The following is an 18,336-nucleotide window of genomic DNA, read 5'->3' as shown; positions in this document are numbered from 1 at the left end:
CCGCAGCCAACCAGCGTCGACAACCGATTCTTCGGCGGCGCCGGCCGGCCGCGGCCGCACTTGGCTGAATGAGAATGTTTTTGTCGAATGAAAGTTGGTAGACTGTGTTAACGTGTATATATTACGTGTTTTTGAATTTGTATCTAAGACAGTGTTTATTTATAAAATCATTGGATTTTACCTTACTTTTAAACCAAAATTAAAATTTGCTTCGAAACATTGTTGAAATTATGTCTCTGCAATACAAATCTTACGCATGGAACGAATCTTCTGTTTCTAACCTCGAAATACAGGTTAAAGCTGTCAAATGAAAAACGCGAAATGTAAATGAAAATTATATAAAATCATAGGTAACACAGAGTATAAAGATTTTACAGGCGAAATGAGCGCAATATTTTTCGATGAGTACTTAATGTTAATAGAGTGATACAGACGTAAATATGACTTAGAATTTTAGGCACAGTCAGATCACTGTGATTAATGTCTACAGTGCGAAGCGATCATGAGTAATTTGATAGACGCACATTGGTTTCCCTTAACGTCGCAGGGAAACATTTATTCGATGACGAAACTATGTTCCTCCAATGGCTGCAATAAAGTCTTAGTGGCTTCTTTGAAAAGAAAGATATATTCTTGCGAATACCATCTGACGCCGAACTTGCACTTACGTCCGTTGGTTAAGGAATTACTGTTCACGTACATTCCAAGTTCGTCACCATAAACGCCACTGCATTCTCGAGAAAGCAGATTTTTCTCTGTTCACATAAACGCTGTTTGTTGCTAGGTGGCGCAGAAATTATATCAATCGACGCTTACAACAAATCCGATACCGGAGACGGGTTTGTGATAGGAATAACTATATTGAAAGTAAGCACAGACACGTCTATAGAAAGGTATTTAAACATATACACAGAAGGCGCCGTGGATGGAGAAGGAGACGAGGCCAGCTCGATCGAAGCTATAGCACAAAATTGTCTCATGGTAGAATTAGCGTACACTCCTTATCATTTGTATCACACTATATTGCCGCAGCAAAATTCCCAGAACGAGGTAATTTCTTGTCTTTAAGGGGGAAGAGTATCGAAGAACGTAGCTTTATCTACGATCCTATAAATTTAAGATGGAATTACAATCTTTCTAAGGTTTCAGGTCGTCTGGCTACTGTCTGGAAGCGATTATAAGATTCACATGATCAGGGAAGATAAATCGAATCACAGTTACAGCGAATCGCCGATCGAGAAATATTTCCCAGAGCTGCACGATATCCAAGCGATCTCGTTGTGGATTAATATTTATTATTACGATAACTATAACCGGTATAATTTCAAATATCCCCCCCATTTATCCAGCCACGATCAGTTACTCTAAACTTAAGGATTATGTGACATTTAAATTTATTTAGGAGACTGACTGTAATTGGTTGTGAATGTGGTTTGGTCAAAGTAGCTATCGTTAATGTTTTAGAATTGAAAGTCCGTCGAAGTTGGAAATTAAGATACGATAGACCTGTCCCCAGTGTATGTGTATTCCCACATCAAAACAAAGTTATAAAACCTACCTTCGTCGACTCTAAATGTAAGTGCTACTAGTAAAACGCATTTCGTATGTGACGATGCTTTGATCGGCTGGCTTTGTTTCGCTTTTCGCAGGCTCGACGCATTCGTTGGACGATGAAGAAACGAAATTAAACGTTCTTATAGTAAATGCGAGTCACGCTGTCGTTTTCATGTGAGTATATTAATTTTGTCACGCGTAAGGAGAGATTAACTTATTCACGTTAATTAGGGACATCTTGAGTAATGGAATGGAAGATGATATCAGATTAAACGGTAGCGAAACGTCTGATTGCATCTTGTGCTCTTGCATCGCCGATATCAACATGGATGGTCAGAACGAAATATTGTTGGGAACTTACGGCCAAGAGGTTCTAATATTCTCTTTCATAAATAGCACATGGGAGTTGGTTATCAGAAAGTTATTCGATGCGCCTGTGCATTCTATATGTTACATGGATATAACAAACGATGGCATAAAAGAGCTTATAGTTCTCACGCAACGTGGGGTCCACATATTGCAGGTTGTAATTCCTGTGCATGCTTCTTTCGTAGTTGATACCGATTAATCAGTCACATTAAGGGGTCATTCTGGTAATCACGCCGCAAAATTCGGCAACATTCAGGTTTTTTTCTCTGTGAATACAATGAATAACAATGTCAAACTTTTTTTTTCATTTATTCAGCTACTTGTAATGTATACGGAACAATTTTTAAATATACTTTTAATTGTGTTTTTTTCAATGTTATCTGGAGTTCAAAATCGCGCCTTTGAAAAGAAATGCCTCCCTGGCGGGAGTGATTTAAGTTCACAGACTCATCTGAAAGAAAAAAATCAAGCTGATTCTTAATCATTATGAGTACCGCTATCGCAGGTGCCGGAATTAGCCACGTAAGTCAAAATTTAAGAAAATTGCGCGCATTCAAAATTCAAGTTTCGAAATTTTCCATTCGTACTTGAAGTTTGAATGCGCGCAATTTTGTTAAATTTTGACTCACGTGGCTAATTCTGGCTCTTGCGATAGCGGTACTCATAATGATTAAGAATCAGCTTGGTTTTTTTGTTTCAGATGAGTTTGTGAGCTGAAATCACTCTCGCCGTTTTTTCAAAGGCGCGATTTTTAAGTCCTGATAACATTGAAAAAACAAAATTAAAAGTGTATTTAAACAATTAGTGTATTTAATAAATGAAAAAAAAGTTTGACATTGTTATTCATTGTATTCACTGAGAAAAAAAAAACCTGAATGTCGCCGAATTTTGCGGCGTGTTTACCAGAATGACCCCTTAAGTAGCTACTTATAACACTGTATAAAACACGTAAGCATAACTTGAAACGATTAAAATAAGAATATAAATTCCAGCACAATATCATGGATATAAAAGAGAAATGGAAGAAGCGATATCGACAAATAATCGAAGAAAAGAAATCATAGCTTCTAATTGCCACCAAAAAAAGTCAAAATCAGTTTTAATCTTCGAAGATCGACATAAATAAATTTTTATGTCAAAAGCAAAGACTATAAATATGTATGTATGTATATATGTACAATATCGAGAAGAAAAAATCAAATTTATTTTTTTTGCTACTGTATATGTACAACTGAACGATTAATAAATGATTAAATAATAATCATTCTCGAGAATGCAAGTTACATGTTGAGATGTTAAAGCTGCCAAATTAACCATTTCTAGTTAATCATTTTATCTCTGTTCGAATTCTGCATCCAATGGCGCATCCATTTCATAGAGTAGCAACATAACTGATGCGCGTAAGTAGTGAAGGATAAGTGATCACTAAAATTACTTGTAAATTCAATGCTTAGATCTTTACAGAATTTTCGTTAAAAGACGAACCGGCCCTTCGCGAACTAATAATAATTTTGCGCATTAACATTTCGACAAGTGCGCAGTTCGATTCGGCCTCGTATCAATACTATGCTTTACTATGCATCGCATCTACGTTTCGTGGAGCCGATGACGTGACAGCGGTTCAAAATGGTTCGGCACGTGCTCGAGGAGGAGGTTGTCATACGTAACGCTGTGTACTTTTACGTCGCGCCCACACTCGTAACACCGCTGATGATCGATATATTACGCTATATCTCGGCGAGCATTACGAAAGAAGTTAACAGCTTGTCCCATTCTTCTTCCTACGTGAATTAGAATGACAAGTAAAAAAGGACATACCCTCCGAATTGAAGCAGAGATCGATAAAAACCGCGAGGAGGGAAATTGGAAGAAGGTTATAGAGCTAGCGGAACATCTGAAAGTACAGTACCCGAGCAATGGTGAATGTTTCTATATTTTCGTACATACTCCCTTCGATCGCACCCGCTCCTTTTAATCTGCTTCATATCTCCTCCCTCGTTTCGCCAAAATCTGTGGTCCCGTTCAACCTAAACGTCATGTCACGAGTTTCGTAACCTGTTTGCGTGCAAAAACTCGTTAAGTCATGTCACAGATTATACGAGTAAAGGTCGAAGATAATTACTGCGATGTATAGCGTTTGACATTAAATTCTTGAGTTTTCCAAATCTTTCTATTATTGATTTAATTTAACGATATTGGAAATGAGTCATCAGCAAAGTAAACAGGTACTGAGAACTTGTTTACTTAGTTATAGGAACTGGAACTTCGTAGAATGGGTGCAGTTGTCGTCGATCTTATCACTCAGGCAACGGACGTTTAATAATCCTGTACGTACAATTTATTTCAGAATGTTTAGCGAACTTCTTATGTGGCGAAGGAAGATTAGAAAGCTTTTTAGAACAGACTCCGCCTATAGACGCCAACACTGGAAAAGCAAGAAATGGGCTAGCGGAAACTAGAAAATTTTTGCTGCTCGCAGCGAATGAGAAAGACAAGCAAGTAAGTTTATTACCTCGATAGTAGGGTGGTCCTTATATCTATGGTAAAAAATCAAAGTTTTAAAATGTTCTGTTGACCCTCTCAGAAGTTTCCAAATAGTTTAAAAGAATTTCGTCTAAAATTTTGTTAAAATATATTAAGGATTAAAGGTCGCTCAATGGCATTGAAATATTACTATTTTGGTATAAATTGATAGAAATTTTTGCTATAAGGACAAGATAATTTTATTAACTTTTAAGGGAGAGTATAACATTCAAATTCGGGCACACATCGCATATACGAAACGGGTTTATAACGAGTGTGTACTGTATTGTGTTGTGGTGTAATGCTTTATATGCACATTTAAATTTCTCTCATCAGCAGCTCTCGAATCAAATGCAGACGCAAAATTTGACGTACTTTCTACATATTCATGTTGTTAAACGCATATATAAAAGCATGGTTTCGGATTCTGATATATAAATATGGGCCCTGTTTCATTAAAATTGACAAGTGACAATTATGGAAAGTCGCAGTTGCCAAACTTATGGTATATGTGAAATATAAAGTCCTTGAGCGACCTTTATATATCAATAGAAAATACGAAGATATTTTTTTTTTGTCAAATAGAAGATTTTAAGAGGGACAGACAATACAAATTTTAAAGTTGAGAAATGAGGACCACCCTACTTGATAGTCTGCGAATGTGTTACTAAACCGAATCTTATGTAAAATTTCAGGCTCTGGTTGTACTAGATGCCCACTTATTACTCGGTAAACTGCACTACGCGATGGGAATGTATGAGGAGGCAGTGAACCATTACCAACAAGCCGAATTGCACACGCTGACAGAGAAACAATTGCCCTGTCGAAGTCTACGCATTATCGCGGAGTCGTACGCAATTAAAGGTTCATGGAACAGATTTCTTAAACCTCTTAGTATGTTGCTAGTATGCACTAGTGCATCAGTATCACTGATATCACGTATAACAGCTTGCCAATTAAATAAAGGAATGATTTATATTTACTATAGTTTGGTGTTTTACATCTATAGTTCACTTAACAATCGTTTTTCGATAGCTCTGTAATTAGATGATTAAATTTCTGCTGAACGTTGACGATATTGCACTGACAAGGAGAGTATCCCAGGTGTCCGCCTTTGATTGCTTTGAATTTTGGTACCGATTTTAGAGGACCGAAAAATAAGATATACGTGTTTTTTTATAGCGGCCCGTTTTCATATTTATGGGGTGAAACTACCCCTCAAAGTTATAAGATTTTCAAGTGTTCGTCTCCAATTGCTTTGGTTTTTGGATATGTTTTAGAGGACCGAAAAATAAGAAACAGGTGTTTTGTAAAAATACGAAAACACCTGTTTCTTATTTTTGTAAAAATACAAAAACACCTGTTTCTTATTTTTGTAAAAATTCAAAAACACCTGTTTCTTATTTTTCGGCCCTCTAAAACATATCCAAAAACCAAAGCAATCGGAGATGAAAACCTGAAAATCTTATAACTTTGAGGGGTGGTTTCACCCCCTAAATATGAAAACGGGCCGCTATAAAAAAACACGTATATCTTATTTTTCGGTCCTCCAAAACGTATCCAAAATTCAAAGCAATCGGAGGCGGACACCTGGGATACTCTCCTTGTCAGTGCAGACTTTTCTAACAAAATTCGAAAGACTGCATACTTTTTTTTCTTATTGGCAGTCTGTACTAAGTATAAATCTTCTCGTACACTGGTCTGAGGTAGCACCAAATCCGAATACTGGTATTTATACATCGTGATGATTTCCGTTGAAAGTATTTCCTACCTGTTTAGTATTATAACCACTATACAACTTAGAGAAAGAAAGATTGTTTACTTTAGACACAGAGAAACATTTATCCAGCCGAAGACTGCGCATTATAGCTGAGTCGAATGCAATTAAAGGTTTGTACTTTGCTTCGTTTTGTTTTCCTTTATTTGCCATATGTAGTGTGTCCCGTTCTCTTTCAATGTTCTTCGATCAGCTCTCGTAATGTAACCGTACGCTTCGTCACCTCGTAAGTTCTCTTCCCTATGTGACAGTCTCAAGCTTCTTCCACTGATCGTTCCGAGGATTTCGATAATGTATGTTAATACGTATTTTCTTTCAACTGTCACCTTTGTGCTTACTATCTGTACCTATCTCGATTTCTTTTTATTTCAAACGCAAAGGCGATACATTCTTTTGTACAAAACGGTCGTGCGACACTTTGGTGCGAGAGAAATTAACGCTAACTTTAAAGATCTGTTTTGCAACTCGCTAATACCAGTAGAATGCAAATCTGTAGAGCAAATAGGTGTTACGGATAATTATTCTTCATTATAGTATACGCTATGGCAATTAAAATAAACTTTATTTATTAAGATTGTACAGTTTTGAAAATTTATCGAAATTGGAGGAGGAACTATTTTTCTACAAAGCGGAAACATATTGTTTCGTTAATGGTAATTATGTCTTCTCATCTTTTTATCAGATTTTCTGGTTACTTACGCTTTTACCTAGTTTTACATTGTGATTGCATGTTATCGATAGGAATTCTATTTCTTTTAATACACGCACTTACGTGCATTACTTTCGTTACCAGTTCCACGCGCTGTTTCTCTATTAACAATTTAAAAACATTTAGAGACGCCTTCTTTGAATCCCATTCGTTTCTGACACTATTAAAAGATTGGCGACTACTTGTTCAGAAAAGGTTTTGGTTTATTTCTGCAGCTATCCTTTATGATTACTGCGCTTACAACTTGTCGAGCAAGAAGGGGGTATAATGTATATAGTGTGAAAGTCTGTTTGTGCATTATCATAAGAGCTATTATCAAAGTAAACTGTATTTATGTCCGGTACCATACATTTTATCAGTACAAATAAATTTTACATTCACTTTTGGAAATATTCATACTGAGAAAATGTAACGTCCCATTTGCTGTTGACTGTACCTATTTAACTCCCAAAAGCGTCTTCATTCGAATTCTCTATATTTCTTCCCTGTAGGTCTTTGTCTGGAAAGGTTACCGCCAAATTCCAAATCCAAGTATAAAATAGCAGAATGGCAAGAACAGATCATCAAGTGTTACGAAATTGCTGGAGACATGACACTGGTATATTTACAAGAACAGGACAAGCTTGCGATGCAACACCAAAGTGGCACATCCGCAGCAAATATAAGCAATACAGGTGATTACAGTCTTAGCACAGTGTAACGATGATTAATACTTACAGATCTGAATTTCTTAGTTAACACGTTAATATCGTTTGTTCAACAGGTACCTATTCTTCGTCTCAAACTTCGTTTTGTTCCACGAAACATATTGGGCCAATCTTGGAAACTGCGCTGCAAAGGGCGCCTATATTGTATGTTCAAACTGGCAACGTTCAAGCTGCTATAAATCGTTACAGGTGATTAATCTGTCCCCATTAACAGAAGTTTCGAGAATAACGAGCTGAAATGTGCAGGCATCGTTGATACATAAATGACAGAGTTGATTTCCGCTGTAACAGTTTCGATCTAAACAATTTATTCTGTGTAATTAGGGAAATTCTGTCTGGCGTGGAGTCTACCACAACTCAGAGTCTTCGAGTTACTTTAACAAGGCAGTTGGCAAATTTGTTAGTTCGAGGAATAAGCGGCGCCGAGTACAAAGCTCCGGAAGCACCATCTGACACAGCGGGTAAACGAAACATTGTATAAGATTTAAAAAAAAAAGGATGTCACTCGAATGATGTACATGAATAATGCCTTCTTAGATTCACCATGGAAGCCGAAGAAGTATTTAGGTCCTAATATGTTTGTCCCAAGGAACGAGTACGAGGAATCGATTTTACTGTTACTGATAAGCGAAGCGATGGCTGTGAGAGACGCTGTGCTCAGTCAGTCTCCAGAGTTTAAGGAAGCAAGAATACACGCGTTCGAGAATGCCACTGCGGTGTATGATCTTCTCGCAGTGGTTGTTGTGAGATGGAGTCAAGTGGATTTATTATACGAGGTTGATATAATTCAATAAAATACTCTAACGCTTATTACTTGCTGAATGTATCTCTTAATCGACTTTTGTGTTTCCGCAGTCGTTCGAAAGGGCACTGAAATTTTCTCACGAGGAGGCACATGTGTGGACTCAGTGCGCGCTGTGTTTAATCAGTATGGGCAGATATATGCACGCATACAGGGTGTTAAAAGTGGTGGCAAGATTATCTCCGCAAAAAGCAATGCCCTGTCTTTTGGCGGCGAGATTATGCTACGAGCAATTAAATATGGTAAGGATACTTGCGTAAGAGATACGAAAGAGGCTATAATTATCGAGTAAAAATTTGAATAGGTAAAAGAAGGCATCGAATGGAGTCAAAAAGCGCAGCAAAGAGAAACTGCAAATTCGCAGGGGATGCAGTCTAGGTGTCACCTTTACATTGGAATCGGCCATAGTATCCTGTCCGCGAATACTGTAGTAAAATTGGATAAAACTTATCACACTGAAGCAGCTTTAGAGTGTTTTCAAAAGTACGTACATTTAAACACGAAGCGCGGCCTGAAATTTATTAAGACGTTATAACAGTACACAATTTCTTTCCGCAACAGAGCCCAACAATGCGATCCGAACGATCACTTGGCTGAATATTATTTAGCTCACGAATACGCCATTAACAGACAAATTAACGATGCAATGATTCACGTAAAAATTGCATTGAACCTTCGAGCAGAGCACATTCCGTCATTGCATTTATTGGTATTACTACTATCGGCTCATAAGCAATATTCAGAAGCCTTGCATTTAGTTAACAGTATATTAGAGGAATACCCGGATAATTTGAATTTCCTTTATGTGAAAGCGCATCTCGAATTACGAAGTATCGGTGGCGAGCAAGCGTTGTTCACCATAAGGCATATGCTTCTGCTTTGGAAGGATCTGTACGAGGATCAGACGAACGTTAATTGTAACGAACAGCACAGTGAGAAACGTAGCGAAACTAGAAGTGTCTTTCAACTGTATACGTCTGAGCTGTCGGATAAAGACTCGAGTAAGTGTTGGAATAAATCGCGTTACTTGCAGTTCTATAAAGTTAAGCGGTTTTGATAGATAACAATATTTTAAACAGGCTCTGTACATGCACAATCACTAGCTGCTTCGAGGGTAGAGCAAGCTCTCTCCGAAGTCGCGTCCTCGCTTAGTTCTTTCACGCCAAAGCCAGGGCCGCAGAGAGCGTGGCTCTTGCAGCTGAAGGTCTGGCTGTTGCTCACCGAAGTATACATGGTCCTAGACCAACCAACCGGTGCTGTTCTTTCGTTACAAGAAGCTACTAATATCTTCCCATTGAGCCATCATATTATGTACACGGTAAGTTCATAGAATACTGTCGTGTATAACAGATTGAAAAGAATACATTTAACTCGATGGCGGATTTAACAGGCGGCCGATGAGCAGTTGGCCAGGCTATCTTCAAAAAAAAAATTATAATTTTATCGAAACACTATATTTTTTTTCTGTATTATCAAACTGAGCCACTGATTCAACTTCTATTTTGCATTGAAACTTCATGTTACTTTGTTGTATCTTACATCACTTTATTCCCCATGTCTGAGTTAAAAAAAAACCTCTCTCCATTTCAGCGGGGTCTGTTGCACGAATATAAACTGGAATACATGGAAGCGAAACAGTGTTACCAGAATGCAGTTTCAATCAATCCCTCGCACATAAAGAGTTTACAGCATTTGGTAATACCTTCACCATAGATTTATTAAATAATTCCTGCTCCGTGTATATTGTCTTTTGCACGTTTCATACGCGAGTCGGTGCTAAGTGGTTATTTAAAAATCATTCGTATTCGCAGGGGCTAATTTACCACTACCTGGGAAGCCAGAGATTGGCGGAGAAAACTTTAAGGGATGCGGCCAAAATAGATCCGAATTCTCATCAAACATGGTATCGAGAAACCGCTTCGATATGGAAATACTTTCTTTAAAGTTTCCACTACGCGAGAAACGCGACTTATATATGTTACAAAGCGGGGAGGTGAAGAAATCGATGAAATTACATCTTTCTGTTTTTGTAGGTATAATTTAGGGAAGGTGTTGGAATCGCTGGGCGAAGTAGAAGCTGCGAGTGACTGCATGGCCATAGCATTGGAAGTGGAGACTACGAATCCGATATTACCGATCCTCTCGATACCAGTGACCTTTGAATGATTCAGAGTTGCGGTTGTTTAGACCGAGGCTCACAGAGATCACAATTTCTTCTGCAGTATTGGCATTTCTCTGCCCTTGTGGCAATAGTACCTGCTTATCTCTACAATTTCGTTGTTGCATTATTGTATAAATAAATGGACTTGTTAAAGATATGTTAGATCTGTACAAATAATTAAGCAACAATCACTGTAATATGTTCTAATAAAGGGACAAATCTGAGATAGGAATCTATTCCTCTACGATTCTCGTATTAAATCAAAGAATTTATTAATATCCTGGTTTCTTAAATTTATATAATTGTAAAGATTAACAACATCGTATGTTTTCTAATTTCATAACGAAGTATTAGACAAAAATGTCTGTGATTGTGTAATTCTTTTGAATTAGAAGCGACATAAATTGAGAAAAGATATAAAATTACCGAGATATAATGAAAGCGATTGGCAAGTGGCGTGCAACGAAGAAAAACGAAGATTTAAGAATCACCGCCCTTTAATTAAAAAATTACGTGAAATGTAAATCAATTGCTTTCACTAATCGATTGATTTTGTAACAGTAAAGATTTACATAGAAATTCTGTTATTTACTATCGTCTATATAGCTCCAAGGAATTGGTAATAAATTACCATTAAATAGTTCGAAAGGGTTGCATCACACTGGCTGCGCGATTTTAAACAAATCTTTCAGGCCCTCGTTATTTCAATTCATTCGAACTTACCGCCTCAAGGTATGCACGTATCTCTTATAGGATAAGTGAAGAAACGTATTGACCACCGCATAAGTTATATCTGTATATGCGTCTTTACACTTTATTCTGGTAAAAATATTTTTATATTGGGTATTGATTGATTAATGAAAATTTCAATATCTCGCCCTTAGCATTTTTCAATTTATTATATCCGCACAAATTCCTTCGAATATATTACAGATGAAAACAATATATTAATAAATTCTTTGACTACATGCCGTTTCTTATTTCCCCTATTCTTACATCAGCTTAATTTCATTACGATAATCTGTTACTTCGCGCAAATAGAAACGAAGAATCACGTTCAACAATAAATCCATAGAAATTCATTTAAAACATCGGCGAAAAAAAAACTAGGCCAGGTAAATGACGCAATGTGAATAACACGTAATTTCCGAAACAAAACCAATACGCCATAACATCGCAGTTTACTCGACTAACCATCGAAATATCAATTAAAACAAATAACACGTTCGCTGGGTAGATTACGCTATTTGACCTTCCCTGGTGCAATTATCGAAATATGATGTAATACAAAATATAAGAAGTTCCATATTCGACAGTATAACACGTCCGTGTACAGAATTATTTTCACGTCGAGCGAGTGACGTCTTCCACGAGAAAGATTGAGAAAGATCGTCTATCGATTGGATGAAATTCGCAAGTTTTACACGTTACATTAATTAAGAAGGAGAAGAGAAAGACAGCCTCCCTTTCTGCCGGATCCTACCGGGTGCTCGTCGAGACGCGAGGCAATTGAAAGTTTAGAAATGATTTTGAAAATCTAACGGGCGGGGTAGAGGTGTTTCCTCCGCGCCGCATTCCCCGGCCAGATTAACACCAATTAGGCGCCGCTTCGTTGGTACGTAAGGTATAAAATTAACATTCTTTGCCGTGACACCCATTAAATTCCCTTCCTTACCGTTAATTGTGAACGCCGCTGTGCGCTTCTCCAACCCCGCCGCCCTCCCCCGTTCCGTCTCTTTTTAACGAGATTACGAGTCTGCCTGTCCTACTCTATCGCGTGTCGCATTGCGCGTTTATCGGTGCGCAGGCTCGCTGCAACCTGGCCGCACGGGAGAGACTTTTTCGAAAAGCCTGCTTAAAAGCGGGCCGGCCCTTTTCAGGGGACTGCGTCATGAATCCATACTTTCGACGTCCTATCAAGCCCGCGAGCATCGATTTTTCCCGGTAACGATGTGCCCAAAAACGGCCTTCCCATCCACGCGCGGTTAACCCGCAGAACGTCGTACCGCGTCACGTTTAGCGCATCACGCATCTGCAGAGCTTACGGCTATGCGTAATACAATCGACCAACTATTATCGTCTTACTCTTCCTTCTTTTTTCTCTTCTTCTTTTTTTCTCTCCCCCGTTCCCGTGCCGGTCGAACGGCGAGGGGGGGGGGGGGGGCTACGAAAGGTTCCAGGGCCGCGTTACACAAGGACGACGAAAATGTTAGCGATATAATGGGCGATATAGGTTAGAATCTTCCAACCTATCCCTGATACACGATCTATTAAGCGCAACGTACGTATACAAAGGCGAGACGCGTATTATAAGTGGTAATGGTGATTAACGTAAATCGATAGATTGCATGGTTTCATTTTTACATAATGACAGAGAGCGGAGACAAATTAGCCTGTTCTTTGGTAATGCCACTCTATCAAATGTGTGGCTCGCCAGCTCATTATCTCTTGAAATATGCTAAAGCGTCTCATGAGAAGTAATTAACCCAGGGCCAGGGGGGGGCGGTATTTTACTCCAACGAATTTGGTTAATGGATATCCCCATTTTCCATGTAAATCATTTCGCTTTTCTTTCTTCACTCTTATCTCGCAACGGAAAAAGTGCACGCGGTTTAATACGTACGTTCGTGCCTATATGTTCCCGAACGGAATACAAGCTCGCCGTACGTCTACCTATATCTAATAACTTAACTGGTTGGTTAAAACATCGATTTTCTGTTTCTTTTTCGCTAACTACCGAGCACATATGTGCTTCTTATTTCGCAGACGTTCGTAGCCATGTACAATACGTTCCTCGTAAATGCCCCGCAATGGTGCATGCGGCGTAACAGCTGGGATTCATCCACAGTTGAAAATCGTGATTAAACACGGGCTAAGCGAGACAAAGCATTCGACGACTAGTCGAGGACCTTCGACGAGGGAAATTTTAACCCCTGGTGCCGGCAGAATATTTTAACCGGATGGCTCTGCAGCCGCGTAGCCTGCATTCGCGCTCGCATTGACGTGCCGCGGCTTTGTGCCCGTAGCTTCCTTTGACAAATTCAAGGTGACCTCGTTATGCCGTCGAAAAATTGGCGTGGAGGAACCGCCACTTCCGTTACATACCTAACTACCCGCCTATACCTCGGCCGTTCTTTTTTGCCGCACGCATGCCCATCGCTTATTATTGATATCGCGGGCATCGTGCGACGGCGTTACCGCATATCGGTCACGGCCACCGGGCGAAACTGTTAATTATCTATTAGATACGAATGCCGTTTATGAATACCGATATCGCCCCGCCGACGTCGCTCGATTTCAGTCGAATTATGAATTCCAGCGAATCCGGGAATTATCGGCCGAGCCGCTCGTGCGTGCTCGTGACGCGCGAGATTCCTATAGCCCGTGCCCGGTATCGGGGATTTAACGAGAGAGGGCCCTCAGGATCCCGGCGACGACGCGGCTTTGTTATGGTGGTCACGTCACCGTCGCGGCTGGGAAATTATTTCACTGCGGCTCCGGGGCAATGACGCGTTATTCTCGCCAATGGCCTGATAAGAACGACAGAGCCGGCGTGGAAACGCCTTGAATTGCCGTGTAAAACCATTTACCCCTCGATTACCATTTTTTTCACGGCTACAAATCATCCGGATCTCACAATGGACGACACGTATAGGCGTTGCATACTTAAAGGGGTTAGCATCGTGCGCGCAAGCGAAGCACGCAGTTCGCGACTTCGTACCTCTCGATATCCGTTTTAACGCGACTCTTTCAGTAAATCATTCGCCGGAATCGGAGTTTCGCGATCTTGACGAGGCGTGTGATTTTCTAGTCGGATGTAAACTTATCCGGAAACTGATAAAGTGACATGGGAATGGAATAACGATTTATGAAACGGAATGAACGATAAGAGGAACGGAGGATGCATTCGGTATACGTAGTATTTCAGTGCCAGTAAAATCTAAATACATAACAAGCTTTTATTATAATTTACACGCTTGTCGCATTCACGTCGACTCTGTTTAGATGTGCAGCTTTCACTTTTGAGGTTACTCTTTAATTTCTAATTAACTGAAGCGTTTGATTCTTTAATCCTCTTGGTATCTTATCGTCTATCTTATCTACCATCTTCTTGAGATAATAAGCTAAACCCCCGTTCCAGAAAATAGTACGGACTATCAAGGTAGCATCCATAGGCCGTTTAATTAAAAACTACTTTATTCGCAGCAGCCTTCGGGAAACGAATCGGTTATTCGAAAACAATGTAGCAATCATAAATCCGCAGCTGTAACGTAGTCTTACTTGGCGCTAAATATGCAATGAATCGCAACATTGTTTCGCTCGCGATTTCATTTGAATGGTACAGCCTTTAAGCTTTGTCTTCGAATAAAGGAGAACCGTCCTGTTCGTTAGCCATGCTGCCGGTCGTCAAGCTAATTACTATAGCGCAACACGGGAACATATTTTTCCCTCGATTTAGCGGATGCATTCGGAACAATGGAGCCGCTCAACTTTAAACGCAGAAATTGGCCGTTTGCTGTTGACCTTCAAACGCAACAGTAGCAATTAGTTTATTAGACATTTCCTTCTTCCTATGTGCAGGAGATCGCGGATTCGTCACTCGCATTTTTCTCTCGCGCGTCATGCGATGATCGCATTCAAAGTAACCAGCCGATATGAAACGCGTGAATCGAATTTCTATCCATTTACTAAAGCGATTGTTTCTTCCGTACCTGCACATCATCGTTCCTTTCCAAGCTCCTCGTCATTCCTGCGACTAGAATCGTCAACCGTGGAATTTATCACCAGAATCATTCGCCTCTTCGATCACTCGAATTATTTATAGTATCTATAATAAATCTTAAGCGAATCATCGAGTTTCCAATGAAATTAATGTTATTACGTAGGTCCGAGCGCAAAGTTTGTTCGACAAATTCTTCGTCGAAATCAGTTACTCTGCTTCATGAATTATGAATGCAATCTTTTTTTTCTGGCATGGAGATTCCGGTTGATTCATCCGATGTACTTCGAACCAAATTAGGGCGTTCCGCCTCCGGTCAATCCTGTAAAATTAAAAACCTTGTAAATAGGTAATCTACAGTGGCGGATTTAAGAAAAAAGGCCCAGGTGGCAAACGTTCTGAGGGGCCCATTTTTCGGGAAAATGAGGAGGTAGTTAATAAAGCGGGCTAAGGCTAGTAGTACTGAAAAAAATATAGTTTGGATAAAATCGTTTTTTTTTTAAGATTTGGGCCCTAGGGGGCCTTCTGAAGGGGCCCATTTTTCAGGAAAATGTAGAGTTAATTTACTAAAAACCGTCTTAGTGTAGTATTACAGAAAAAATATAGTTTGGATAATATCATAACCCATACCTGACCCAGACCTTCTGAAGGGGCCCATTTTTCAGGAAAATGTAGAGTTAATTTACTAAAAACGGTCTTAGTGTAGTAGTACAGAAAAACAATATAGTTTGGATAAAATTATAATTTTATTAAAGATGGGGCCCTGGGGGGCCTTCTGCGCGGGGCCCAGGCGGTAACTGCTCATCGGCCGCCATGTTAAATCCGCCACTGGGTATCTACATGAAAATCTAAGTGGCTTCATTATTACCCTTAATATGAGCAATATATAATTCTTTATTAAAACTAAATTAGAACTAGTCTAATTTCTTATCGGTCACATCGTTCCTATATTAGTATTCACATTCTCCTCGCCATATATCCTTTCTTCTCCGTCCGCCTGGGATTTTCAAGCGCCCTATCTGACTACAGAAAGAAAGGGTCCCCGGCTCTCATATATTCTGATTATAAAATATTTAAAAATATCCACGCGAGTCTAACGATGAGAAGAATGCCCCTTCTGGTGCACGGCAATTTAAAAAAAAAAAAAACACGATATTCCCTGCAGCATTGTTTCCCTTTATTTATTAACGACTCCTGCGAATGATGAGCTATAAGATCAAAGCTGCGCGTAATAACTGAATATTGTTGGGCTGAAGCCCGATATATTTCTCCGCCCTCCCCCCGGCGTTCTGTATTCCGTCGGTGTGCGAACGCGTACGCGCATTATTTTTATTTAAGAAGATATCGACCGATTCTATGAAAGGACATTGAAACCGCTGCCACTTCTGGAGTTAATGCAAGGGGTGGCCCACGTGAAATAGGCCACCTAAATATTTTCTTTCCACTAAAGTTGATAACAGAGTCCGATGATTTTATCAATATTCCAGCGGAATGTGCCCCATCGGGGCGAGGGAGAAGGATTGTTTCTCGGTTTCAATTAAACGAGGGGCTGATCGTAGAAAATTTGATGCGGGTGGTCGAAGAAGTAAGCGCAGCTTTAGCCGTGGGAATCGAAGTGCGATACTTCCTACATATTTCTTTCTCCTCGGCGAGAGAAGCTTATTTCAATGGCGAGATCGAGTAATTTCGATACGACGCGAAACGGATGCTTACTTCACATATCGCGGGGGAAATTTGTTCTAACGAATACGAGAAACGCTGCGCCACGTACATTTCGTTTAATTCAATAAACGCAGTAAATCTTGACGCGGATAAATCTTCTCCGCTTACACACGGCAACGCAGAAGCGTTTCTTTAATGCTCGACACTAAACGCACAATCGTGGATGCTATCCTTCGTACCTATCTTGCAAGCTGAGAATTCGTTAGGAGCCATGTTTCGGCCGAACGGTAATGCAGCGAGCACGCAAGGAAGTAAAAGGGAATTTATTCGTTACTCGAGATAAAATTCGCCCGCCTCGATAATGGATTCGCAGGTGTCCGTGCCACTCATTAACCAGCATCGTTCGCTAGGGACGCCGAAGACCATTTTAAAACGTCCCGCATAGCCCGTAAGCATTAACCCATCGTGACCTAATATCGTCCTCCGGACGAGGTACACACAGAGCGGAGTGGAGAGAGCCGCACCGCCTCTCTCTCCTAAACGTCCCAAGGTGCCTCTGTTTTCCACCGGACCCATTGGTCGCGTTTAAACCGTTGGATATCCGGCGATGCCAGGAACGGTGGTAGAATCGACCGTCCCTTAAGAATTACTCGTGGAATTACGACGGTCGTGCTGCTCGTGCGGGCGCCTCTGTCAGTCATGTATAAGGAGACGCAGGATGGAATAGCGCGTACGATAGGAATCGCGGCACTGTGCGGTAGAAGCCAGAGGATGGAAAGAGAGGCAGGGATAAAGCGCGCTGAGAGGGGGTGGGGGGGAGGGGAGCGGGAAGGAGAAAGAGATCGAAGAAACAGTAACGGAAAAGGTAAGGAGAAAGAGAACGAGGGTAAGGATCGAGACGAAGATAGACACAGGGAGGATGAGGATAAAGGAGAGGGAGACAGGAGAGCGGGGAGGGGGAGAATAGAGAAACGGAGAAAGAGAAGGTGTGTGTAGGGCTAAACGCGCCCGAAAAACCCGCTCATTGCATTCGAGCCATCTCTCGCAGGGAAGCCCGGCTTTGACCCGGTAGCCGGCGGCGGCACAGTCCGCGCGGCTGCCTGACGCATTGCAGGTGCGCGTCGGCCAATCACAGGCCCGGTTAGTTCGCCCGGACTTGTCCTGTAAACACGACCGCACCCACCCCGCATGTAAAACGGATTTGCACGGTCGTCCGTGTCGAGCGTTCCGTGGACCGGGTGTCGCGTCGTTCCTACTTCTTCCCGTTTGTCCAATTAAAAACCGGTCGTTTTTTCACGGTTTTCTCGCCGAGGGGAAGCCGCACGGGACTATCTGCCGACCGCGTAGGGAAC

The 18,336-nt window shown here is 40.6% G+C and overlaps 2 protein-coding genes and 1 long non-coding RNA gene across 4 annotated transcripts; 2 read left to right on the top strand and 1 right to left on the bottom strand.

The window, feature by feature from the left end:
* The first annotated feature begins 73 nt into the window (after positions 1 to 73).
* On the top strand, positions 74 to 3,187 carry LOC143366242 (KICSTOR complex protein kaptin). Its single transcript, XM_076807141.1, has 7 exons — positions 74 to 707; positions 785 to 1,050; positions 1,150 to 1,316; positions 1,403 to 1,575; positions 1,650 to 1,728; positions 1,786 to 2,077; positions 2,916 to 3,187. Exons 1-7 carry the CDS (start codon positions 503 to 505, stop codon positions 2,985 to 2,987), a joined length of 1,254 nt encoding a protein of 417 aa, XP_076663256.1. The 5' UTR covers positions 74 to 502; the 3' UTR covers positions 2,988 to 3,187.
* Positions 3,188 to 3,489: 302 nt separating this feature from the next.
* Ttc7 (tetratricopeptide repeat domain 7) lies at positions 3,490 to 10,838 on the top strand. 2 transcript variants are annotated; one of them, XM_076807139.1, is made up of 15 exons: positions 3,490 to 3,842; positions 4,271 to 4,422; positions 5,142 to 5,310; positions 6,274 to 6,336; positions 7,424 to 7,606; positions 7,696 to 7,828; positions 7,964 to 8,100; positions 8,177 to 8,415; positions 8,495 to 8,683; positions 8,746 to 8,924; positions 9,003 to 9,442; positions 9,521 to 9,759; positions 10,032 to 10,136; positions 10,253 to 10,344; positions 10,475 to 10,838. In XM_076807139.1, exons 1-15 carry the CDS (start codon positions 3,719 to 3,721, stop codon positions 10,605 to 10,607), a joined length of 2,577 nt encoding a protein of 858 aa, XP_076663254.1. In that variant the 5' UTR covers positions 3,490 to 3,718; the 3' UTR covers positions 10,608 to 10,838. The 2 variants fall into 2 exon arrangements, with proteins under 2 accessions (XP_076663254.1, XP_076663255.1); XM_076807140.1 differs by lacking the exon at positions 6,274 to 6,336 and having other exon boundaries at positions 3,491 to 3,842.
* Positions 10,839 to 14,541: 3,703 nt separating this feature from the next.
* On the bottom strand, positions 14,542 to 18,277 carry LOC143366213 (uncharacterized). The gene is made up of 2 exons (XR_013084688.1): positions 15,953 to 18,277; positions 14,542 to 15,644 (listed from the first exon to the last, which is right to left on the bottom strand). It is a non-coding gene; the product is annotated as an uncharacterized LOC143366213 (long non-coding RNA).
* Positions 18,278 to 18,336: the final 59 nt, after the last annotated feature.

This window comes from Andrena cerasifolii, chromosome 2 (genome assembly GCF_050908995.1).
Source record: "Andrena cerasifolii isolate SP2316 chromosome 2, iyAndCera1_principal, whole genome shotgun sequence".
NCBI classification, from domain to species: domain Eukaryota; kingdom Metazoa; phylum Arthropoda; class Insecta; order Hymenoptera; family Andrenidae; genus Andrena; species Andrena cerasifolii.
This window is presented reverse-complemented; position numbering and strand designations above follow the sequence as displayed.